We start from the raw sequence: 10,069 nt of genomic DNA, 5'->3' as shown, positions 1-10,069 counted from the left end.
TCTGTAGAAAATAAAGGCTCTGATCTTAAATGTGCAGCTTAGCCAAACCTAGAGTGCTCAATAATGCTAAGTCCCTGTTTCAAGCACCAAAACCAGCCCTGCAGCCAAGATTAAGTGTGCAGGAAGGTGACTGTGCTTCAGATGCTGGCTCTTAGTGTGTTATGTCTAGAAGAGTAGTTGTGGTAGTGCTCATGATTTCAGCTGAAATCATGCGCCTGCTTCCCTCCCTCTTGCCCTCCTCAACAGGTACTTGGGCTTTTATTTCTTGTCCTGCAGGAGCAGAAAATGGTGCTGAACCAGGGCTGCTTTTATCCTGCATTTTTCAGGCACCTGTGTTGCTGTCTGGAGGTGCTTTGCCTACTTAATATAGGAAGCCTTCCACATTCCCTATGAGTGGAAGGAATGCTGAACTAGTAAATGAAAAGCCTTTTCACGAGAAGGTATTTGTCCAGATTATTCTGAGCATTTACAGAACCAGATACTCAAACATTAAGGCACCACTGTGGCACTGCATGGCTGAGTTCCCATGCAGTGAGCTTTAAACAAAGCATCTTTCCTACATGCCATGTCCACGAAGTCTCTGACAAATGACTGCTTCACTGCTTCGTAGAACTCACTCTGCTTTATTAGAAAAGTTACAGTAGGAATGTATTTCTTTAGAAAAGTTACTACAAAAAAAATCTATGTACAAATTCTCCAGAACTGCTGAGCATCTCCCTCTCAGGCTGTCAAAGCTGAGAAGGCCCTCCAGCAGAGTTTTCCAAGCTGTAAAAATGTTCTTAGTGTTAGAGGACAGGGTGGGAGGTGTCTCCTGCTTCCCAACCCTTCATGCTGAGGGTGCAGGAGGAAAAGTGTTGGATCAGTGCTGCCCAGACAGGCAGCAACACAGTGTAAACTGTCTGTCCCACACCTTGCACACTTGTTGCAAGTGAAAAGTTGTATTTCTTTCTTGGGCCTCGTCAGGCTGGTTTAGAGGGTAGAAAGGCTTCTAATCTCACACCAGCAATATCCTTCCTGCCCTGTGCTAGCTAAGCATTAAGCCTGTGCCTAGAGGGGATTTTTCCTAACATCGATCATTGCTGGGTGGTAAGGCAGGGGGGGGACGTTCAGGCTGGCTCTGCGCGGCTCCCGGCGTGGCTTGGCAGGGCCCAGGCTGCGGGGCAAGTGCACCTCATGCCTCGGGTCTCCGGTGCTGTCGGTGGGCAGGGAGGAACGTCTCCATGTTGCAGGCAGAGGAGCATGCACCAGGTCCCTGCTCTCATCCCTGCCCCTATGGTTCTCTTCTGCAGGAGGCAGGGGCAGCTCCACGTGGCTGAATTCCTCACAGGTCCCTGTGAGTGCATTTCTCTCCATCCCTGCTGGGAAAGAGCGAGATTAGTTTTAGGATCTCTACTGCTACATCAGACTGCTTCCTGGAAAGTGCTTGCTCCCTGCCGGTGCTATTCCTTGAGGGCTCAGCTGTCTTCCCACTGGGGAAAAGAATTTAAAATCCTGTCTTGAAGTTGGTAGGAAAAGCACCCCCCAGTGCCTGTTCTCACCTTTGGCTGCTCCTGGATGGAGATTAATGCTATTAAGCCTCTGGCTCAGCTCCTGGTTTGCCCGCATGTAACGGCTCAGCTCCTTTTCCAGCACCTGGATTCTCCCCTCGTACTGCAGCTTGCTGCTGGCCAGCCCCTCCTCCATGTGCTCTGCAAGGGAAAACCAGGTCATTGCAATCAATACTGCAAGCTGCGAGCCCTAGGAAAGGCAACAACAGTGCTGTCCTGGGAACTGGGCCTTTACCACGGCTCTGCTGAAGCAGCAGCTGCATGCTCTGCTCGTGCTCCTTCTGCTGCAGGGTGAGCTGCCGGTCCATCTCCAGGCGCTGCCGCTCCACGGCCGCCTCCAGCCAGTGCACCAGCTGCTGCTGCTCCTCCAGCTGCATCTCCAGCTCTGAGAAGGCAATGTGCTGCCGGTGCTGGTCTTCTCGCAGCGTCACCACCTGGCCAGGGCACAAAAGCAAGCTTCTTCAGAGTCTGAGCTTTCCTCACCCTGCTGTGCTTCACCAAGTTAGATTTTTTAGTGTATCATATGAAAGAAAAGCAATGTGTGGCTACACTGGCGTGGCAGAGCCCTGCAGGGACGTATGCATCCTATCCCTGGTACTTAAACCCTGTTCCCAGGTGTTGGGAGAAGCAGGGACTTAAAGGGTCATGTAGCTCTGCAGGGTGGAAAAAAAGGCAGCGGAGGAAAACAAGAGGTTGTTCACACACTACAGCTCCCTCCAGCACAGACAGCATTCTCTCCCACCTTGTCGAAGTACTTGCAGAGCAGAGCTCTTGTCTCAGAAGAGGAGAGGTAGCTGAGCTTGGCCATGAGGTTCATCTCACACTGGGACAGCAGGCTGGCTGAGGCCCGCAGCACGCGCTGCCGGCATGTGATGGATTCATTCTTGTACTCAATAGCTGCATCCAGAGCCTCGATTGCCTCATCCAGCTGGAACAGGATCCGCTCCTCCTGCAAATGCAGAGCAGCAGTTAGTAGAGATCAAAGGATTTCCCATGCGACCCCCATCCCTACCTCCTTTATCATCTCACAGCCAAGACAATGCTGGCGGGAAGGTGGGACGTGCGCCATTTGGGGACGCGGAGGAGCATCTGCCCAGCCAAAGAGCAGGTACCTCTGGGGACAGCAACGTGCCCTGGCGCAGCTTGTTGTCAAGCTCTAGCCTCTGCTTGAGCAGCTGGTCCTTCTCCTGGCGCAGGTTGCTGATCTCTTGACGGATCTGCTGCTGGTCGTGGGCGCTGCCGTGGCGCAGCTGCCCGTTCTTCTCTGTGAGCTCCTTCTCCAGGTGCTCCAGGCGGCTCGACACACGGACTATGTCATCTGTCAGGGCCTGCAAAAGATGTTTCAGGTTGGACATTATGAAAAAAATATTATCAGAGAGTGGTGAGGTGCTGGTATAGGCTACCAAGGGAGGTGGTGGAGTCACCATCCCTGGAGGTGTTCAAGAACCGTGGGGATGTGGCACTGAGGGTCGTGGTCAGTGGGCACGGTGGGGTGGGTTGAGCACTGGACTTGGTGATCTTAGTTGTCTTTTCTAACCTTAATGATTCTACGCTTGACTGCTCTAATGGGAAGTCAAGTCCCCAGCCCCTTTCTACTGCACCATTAAACCAAGCACTATCACAATAACTCGGTGAGGTGCAGCACAAGCAGATTTCCTTCCCCCTTCCCAACACCGTCACCTTATCCCGACGTGCAGCTTTCTGCCAGCCCCAGGTGGCACCGCTGTCTTTCAGCCTCCCACCTTTGCTGACAATGAAGCAGGGACACAGATGTCACACTCTTGTCCTACCTGACTGGAGCGCAACCTCTTGCTTTCCAGGCCATTCTTCTCCTGCAGGAGAGCCTCCTTTTTGGCCACGATAGCTTCACGCTTCCTCAGTTCATCCTCCAGCTCATCTAAGGCCTGGCGCTGCTCCAGCACTTTATCCATCTCCATGTCCAGCCACTTCTTCTGTTCCTCAATTTTCTGAAGGGAGAAGGCATAAGTCACACACATGCGTGCATACAGCAACAATTCCAGGGACTGCTAGACTCGAGGGCAGCAGAGTTGATTCCATCTCTGCTAACCCACGCAGCCCTGACATCGCTACTTCTATCATGCTCCATCTCCCACGACCGTTCTGCAAACGTTTTGCAGCTTTTTTATTGATGTTATGATTTACAAGAAATCCTGGTCCTGGAAGCAAGATACGATTTGAGTTTTTTGCTGTCAGATTTGAATGACACTGTGAGCTGATGGGCTGCTGCAGGAGCCCCTTTTGGCCAGGATGGTGCCTGTACCTGCTGCTGCTCCAGGCTGATGACGGAGCCATTGCTTCCACTCCGCCGCTTCCTCTGGAAAGCTGCAATTTCCTCTGTTTTGATGCGCAGGATTTTCTGGTGCTGCTCATGCTTCAGTTCCAGTTCCTACAGGGGAAGGAGCAACCGTCAGCCATCTCAAAGGGGCGTGAGCTGTTTCTATACAACCAAGGGCTGCGGGTTGATGGGCAGCTAATGTTCTCACAGCAGCGCCTCTTTGGCTACTCTTAAAAAGCACAGTACCCCCAAGCCCACTGCTGCACCGACCACAGTCACCCCTGGAGCTACCCCTGCTCCTGCTGGTTCCTACCTTGACACGGTGCTGCCGTTTGTTCATCTCTGCTTCCAGCCGCCTCTTCTGCTCGCTCTCCTCCCGCAGTCGTCTCTGCAGCTGGCTCTGCTGCCGCCGCATCAGCTGGATGTTCCTCTCCAACTCCTGCACTCGCTTCTCGCTCTGGGCCGAAAGCGACACCAGCCTCTCGGTTGCCTGCTTCTTTTTGCTCAGAACCTGCCGGAGGACCAAAGCTGCCCCTGTGCTCTGGGCAAGAATGTTGCCACCTCCCATCAGGGCAGAGCCACTTGCTCTCCATCCACACTCACCCGTGCCTTGCTCTGGGCAGCTGCCACGCGTGTGCGGTACTCCTGCAACTTGTGCTTCTCCCCAGGGTCCCAGGGCTCTTTGCCCTCCAGCTCCTGGAGCTGCTTCTGGCTGTCGCCCAGTTCAGCCCGCACCTGCTCTGCTTCCTGCTCCAGCTCACCGATCTTCTGGCAGTACTGCTTGTTCAGAGCCTGCGCGTCCCTGCCTGTAACACAACCACTCATGCTCACCTCTGGGTCCCTGCTGTCCCAGCCCTGCAGGATGGCAGGTCTATCCCCTCTCCCCCCCAAGGCCTTTGGTAGGTAGCTACAGAAAGTGCAGGGGTGGAGCACACCAGGATGTGAGGATGGAAGCAGGGACTGAATATCCCACATAGCAGCTCCCTAGCTGCCCACTGCACACTCTGCCCACCAGTAGCTCTGCACCTGTCTTGATGAGCTCTGTGATCAGCTCCTCCTTCATGCGGATGTTAATGGCCAGATCCCGGATCTTCTGCTGCGCTTGCACCAGTCTCCACTCCGAGTCCTTCCCTGCAGGGCGCTCCTGCTTCCTGCACGCCTCTGCAACACAAACTGCTGGGTAAGGATGCCCGGGGGACAGCAAGACAATCACACATAAGAGCTGCAGCCAAGGACCAGTGCAGCACCAGGAGAACTGCCCTTCAGCCTACAGCTGCCACTTGCCTTTGGGCAGCTCCAGCTGCTCCTCCTGAATCAAGAAGGGATGGCCTCTGCTCAGCTCCTCACTCAGCTTGCTGCTCACCTCTCTCCTACTCCAGCTGGGAATCCCATTTCTACAAAGATGAGCAAATTGATCACTTGGGTCTAGGCACCCCCTTGCTGGAGCACTGTCATTTCTAACTTGCACAACTGTCATGGCAGTGTGTAGTGTTGGCTCAGCCTCAGCTCACCGGCGCTGATACAGGGACCGCCTCAGCTCCCATTCTTCATCCTCTTCTGAGGACAGCTCAGCTGCCTTCTCCAAGCCCTGGCTGTGTTCCCTCCGCAGGGCCATGTCCCTGAGCTCTGCACTGTTGGGTAGGTTTGGGTGACAGCTGACTGAGTCCTCCTTTAAGGAGGAACTGCTGCTGAGCTGCTGGGGTAGAGAATTGCAAAGAGATGAAATGTGCTGCAGGACAGCCAGAATTAAGGAAGGCAGCTGACTCCCATCTGGGCATTGCTGCTAGGTACAGCAAAAAGGCAGAGCTCCAACTCACCTTCTGACAATGGCCCCTGAGGCTATGGGGCTGTGTAGCTGCCAGCGGGGCTGTGTGTGGTCGCTGGGTGGCAGTCACCAGGTGCAGGTTCTCCAGCAGCTCTGGCACACATAGGTTTGGCATCGCCATCTCCAGGCGCACGTGCAGCTCTGAGATCTTATCCTGCTGCTCTTGCAGTTTGTCACTCTAGGGAGGCAGTGAGAAAAATGTCACAAAGTAACACAGATCCCAGAGGTGCTGCAGTGGAACTCCAAGGCTGGATTGCACCCTGAAGCGGGGCAGGTTTCGTTTAAGAAAGCACATCCCAGCAATACCTGCAGCTTATACTGCTCCATGGCATCCTCCAAGGCAGCCAGGAAATCCCGGTTCTCCTCCTCCAGGCGCTCCACTTGTCTCTGCAGGTTGGCCACGTGCTTGTCCTTGATGGCCTCACAGCCTTTCTCAGTGCTCGCCTGCCCCTGGGATACAGAAGAGACATCAGTCTGCAGATACAGGACAGGCAGACAGTGCGTCCGAGCCCAAACCCCCCAGCCGTTTGCTACCTGAGCTTTGGGCAGCTTGCACCCCTGTGCCTCGAGGCTCTGATCCTCTGCAGAAGTGCTCTCGATGCCGCTATCCAGCCCGGCCGAGGTCAGCTCGCTCCTCTCGCTCTCCACCGCACACAGCCACTCCTTCACCCGCAGGATCTGCTCCACAGTCAGGTTGCTGTCCTCCTGCAGCTCCATCAGCAGCCGGTAAGCGGCATCTGTGCAGGTGCGGTAGTGTGCGCACTCAGCCAGCAGCCGAGCGTTGGGCTCCTGGGGGCAGCGCTTGGTGGCGTCTGAGCGGTTGATGATGCGTGTCTCGGAGCGGTGCCGCTGCTCCAGCGCCTTCTGCAGGTTCTTTATCTGCAGGTGGAGCTCCTCCACCTGCTCTGTTTCCTTGCGGCAGTTCACCACCGCTTTGTTCTGGATATTCTGAGCTCGGCTGGCGTAGTTCAGTGTGTTGAGGCTCTCGTCGAAGTCAGAGGAGGAAGGGCTGATGCACGCTATCATCACAGTCTGGGCATTGCCCCCCAGGGAGTCCTTCAGGATCCTGCACAAAGCACAGACAGCGGTGACTGAGATGGCTGGGATGCATGGTAACACGGCAGCCAGAAGGTTTCCAGTCCTTTCCAGAGGCTAAACCCAAAGAGAATGATACACGTGCTCTGCGCTACTGAAGAGAGCAGAATGATTAAACAGAATCATAGAATTGTTTGAGTTGCAAGGGATCCCTAAAAGTCATCTGGTCCGACTCCCCCATACCGAACAGGAACACTGACAGCTGATCAGGTGCTCAGAGCCCTGTCCAGCCCAACTCTGCGTGTCTCCAGGGACGGGGCATCCACCACCCTTCTAGGCAACCCGTGCCAGTGCCTCACCATCCTTACTGCTAAAAAAATATTTCTTCCTTATATCGAATCTACATGTCCTCTCTTACTGTTTGAAATAATTTCCACTTGTCCTATTACAACAGACCCCACTAGAGAGTCTGCCCCCTCATTCTTACAGCCCCCTTAGGTACTGAGAGGCCACTCTCAGGGCTCCCCAAAGCTTTCTCTCCTTCCAGACTGCGCTGCCCCAGCTCTCGGTCCTTTAGAGGTGTTCCATCCCTTGGTCATTTTTGTGGCATCTCTCTGGATGTGCTCCAACAGGTCTGTGCCTCTCCTGTACTGAGGACTCCACCTCTAGATGCAGTACTGCAGGTGAGGTCTCACGGAGCAGAGGCAGGATCTCCCCCCTCGCCCTGGTAACCACTCTGCATGCAGCCCAGAATACAACTGGCTTTTTCAGATGCAAGGGCGCATTGCAAACTTATGCCTAGCTGCCATCCACCAGTACCCCCAAGACCTTTTTGGTTGGTCTGTCTTCCATCCTTACATCCCCAGCTTGTACTGACAGTGGGGTTTGCTGTGACCCAAATGCAACACCTTGCTCTTGGCTTTGTTGAACCTCATGAGGTTCTCCTGGGTGTAGTGCTTCAGCCTGTATAGATCTCTCTGAATGGCAGAGGATAGAGGAGTAACAACTTGCATTGTGACCAAGTTTCTACCTAAATAACTGTTGGAGCCAGGTACCACCCAATTCTGTGCTTACTGGCATGAAAGCAGAAGGGATGTCTTGCCCTGTGAGCTTCTCCTGTTCAAGCCTGGGGTCTCTGCCAGCAAACCAGGTAGGCTGGGCATGAGAAGGACCACCAAGACGCCTCACGTCCCTGCTGCTGGGCCACCAGCCCACGGGATGTGTGGAGTCCCATTCCCCATCTGTACCTGGTGATTTTGGAATCCCTATAAGGAATGTGGCTGCCCTTCCTCCGAGGGTCCCCCAAAGCACTGATGACGTTGCCCAAGGCCAGCAGCCCGCTGTTGATCTGGATGCTCTCCTTCAGCCTCTCCCCAGTGTTTCCTGTCTTGACGATCCGTTCTGAGCCTGCCAGGTCCACAAAATGGAACTTGGAAACCAGGACCTGCCCCGAAGCAGGGATGGTGGGCTGGTTGGAGAGGGCAAGGCGAGTGACGCGGCCAGCGCTGCGCCGCTGCTCCATCGTCACCGTGAAGATGGTGTGTGAGCGGCTCGACTGCGCGTTGATGTGCGTGGCGCCCGTGTGCTTGGCCGTGTTGCCCATCTCCAGCAGGCTCAGCACCTCATCCAGTCCTTCCACCTCAGACTCCTTCACACCGCAGAGCACTGCAACGGCAAATGGATAAGGGACCCAACAAAATGACAAAACCAAACAACGGCCTTTGAGGAGAAAAGGAAGCCCAGGGCAGCTGCACATACCGATGTTGCCCTTGTCATCCTCTCGGATCTGGATGTCTTTGCTGGCTGTGTCCACCTGCAGAAGGTCCCGGAACTCCTCCTTGTACACCTCCACGTAGGACACGCGCACTGTGTAGTCAATGAGGTCGTTCTCGTCGATGAGCTGGAAGGTCTCTGCCATGGCTCGTGGGATGATGCCCTGCTCATCCTCATTGATGGAAGCTGGCAAAGAGACATGGACACGATCATGGGTTATGGCTTGTGCCTGAAGCCACGCTGGCTGGGGACGGGCTGGAGTCAGGGCTGCAGTGTGGGTTTCATCAGAGGGGAGCAGCCCCCCCGGCCTTCCTAGAGCTCTGCACTGCTTAAATTCAAACTCCTGCAAGGATTTTAGGACTTGGGGAAAACCTCACCACTGCACAGTGGTGGTGGACTCATGCAACAGTTTTTCCTCAAGAAGAAAAAAGGACGTCAGCGTTCCCACTGATAACAGATATTGAGTGCAAAGCTAAAGAGTGCTGCCCTTAGGAGCCAGCATTTCCCCATCAGCTCTCCCTGCTCATTATCTGCCTGCTCTGCCATTGTGATCTTAAGCTGTTCTGCTTTTGTCTCCAGCAGCCATACAGAACTGCAACTCCACACCTGGACCTACAGCCTGACCTGAAAGCAAAGCAGAGACGAATCTCAATGTATGGACGTAACTCAGCGTTCCCAAATGGCGAAGTTAACCAAAGCTGACCTGTGGCCACACTCACTAAGGTAACTATAGATCCAGTAATGCCACTGAAACAACTTTGGAAAGAGGGATGGGTGGGATGGGGGCGATGGGACGGCAGCAGGGGATGGGATGACGGGATGGGAATGTGATGGAGATGAGTTGGGCGGGAAGCCGCTGCCCGCCACTCACCGACGCTGGCTTCCCCGATGGTGTAGGTCTTGCCGGATCCCGTCTGCCCATAGGCGAAGACGGTGGCGTTGAAACCCTGGAAGAAGGCCCGCAGCAGCGGCCGGACGCAGGCGCTGTACACGGCCTCCTGCCCCGCCGCCTCGGGCAGCACGGCGGCGAAGCGGAATCGGCGGCGGTGGCCCAGCGCCACCTCCCCGGTGGCCGCATCTCCGCGCAGACAGGAGCGGTGCCCGCGCAGCACCTCCTTGGGCAGCAGCGGCCGTACCCGCACCGCCACCCGCACCGCCGCCCCCTCCGGGCCCATGGCGGGGCGGAGCGCTGCTCGGCGCGCTGCGATGGCGTCAGGCGGCTCCGCCCGGCGGGGCGGTGGGTGGGATCGTGGCGCGATGTGATCCGGCGCTCCTCAGGCGCTCGTAGAGTGGTGCGATGGCGTGGGTCGCAAGGGGTCTTAGGACCGTCCGGTTCCGTCCGCTGCCGCAGGCTGGTTGCCGCCCACCGGATCGGCTTTGCTTAAAACCCCATCCCACCCGATTGGAGCATCCGCAGGTTTTTGGGCAGGCGGTGCCGGGGCCTCGCTGCCCCGTGGAGAGTTCCACATCTGCTCGTACCCACAAGTCCATCACTTCTGAGGTTCTCCATCACTTGTGCTGTGCTCCGTCACGATGCTCCCCACCGCCGGAGGTGCTCAATTGCAGGCTGGATGGGGCGCTGGGCAGCATGAA

General features: G+C 55.7%; 1 protein-coding gene across 1 annotated transcript; it reads right to left on the bottom strand.

Annotated features, from left to right (window-relative positions):
- Nucleotides 1-607: 607 nt before the first annotated feature.
- KIF7 (kinesin family member 7) lies at nt 608-9,986 on the bottom strand. Its single transcript, XM_042876090.1, has 19 exons — nt 9,956-9,986; nt 9,348-9,746; nt 8,462-8,662; nt 7,951-8,368; nt 6,203-6,734; nt 5,975-6,118; nt 5,661-5,846; nt 5,355-5,539; nt 5,128-5,237; nt 4,870-5,004; nt 4,447-4,649; nt 4,157-4,354; nt 3,829-3,954; nt 3,338-3,514; nt 2,660-2,875; nt 2,290-2,496; nt 1,783-1,981; nt 1,539-1,688; nt 608-1,358 (listed from the first exon to the last, which is right to left on the bottom strand). Exons 1-19 carry the CDS (start codon nt 9,984-9,986, stop codon nt 1,048-1,050), a joined length of 4,128 nt encoding a protein of 1,375 aa, XP_042732024.1. The 3' UTR covers nt 608-1,047.
- Nucleotides 9,987-10,069: the final 83 nt, after the last annotated feature.

This window comes from Lagopus leucura, unplaced genomic scaffold, assembly GCF_019238085.1.
Source record: "Lagopus leucura isolate 7727_CA_CO unplaced genomic scaffold, USGS_WTPT01 Super-Scaffold_100015, whole genome shotgun sequence".
In the NCBI taxonomy this organism is placed as follows: Eukaryota; Metazoa; Chordata; class Aves; order Galliformes; family Phasianidae; genus Lagopus; species Lagopus leucura.
The sequence above is the reverse complement of the archived record's forward strand: the minus strand, read 5'-3'. Positions and strand labels throughout refer to the sequence as shown.

Excerpts from the sequence above, each read along its gene's own strand:
- KIF7 (XM_042876090.1), bottom strand. The coding sequence starts at position 9,986 with ATGGAGAACCTCAGAAGTGATGGACTTGTGG. Across the intron at positions 5,005-5,127 it reads GCAGCTGGAGCTGCCCAAAG|AGGCGTGCAGGAAGCAGGAG; the intron begins GCAAGTGGCAGC and ends TTTGTGTTGCAG. Across the intron at positions 3,955-4,156 it reads AACGGCAGCACCGTGTCAAG|GAACTGGAACTGAAGCATGA; the intron begins GTAGGAACCAGC and ends CTTCCCCTGTAG.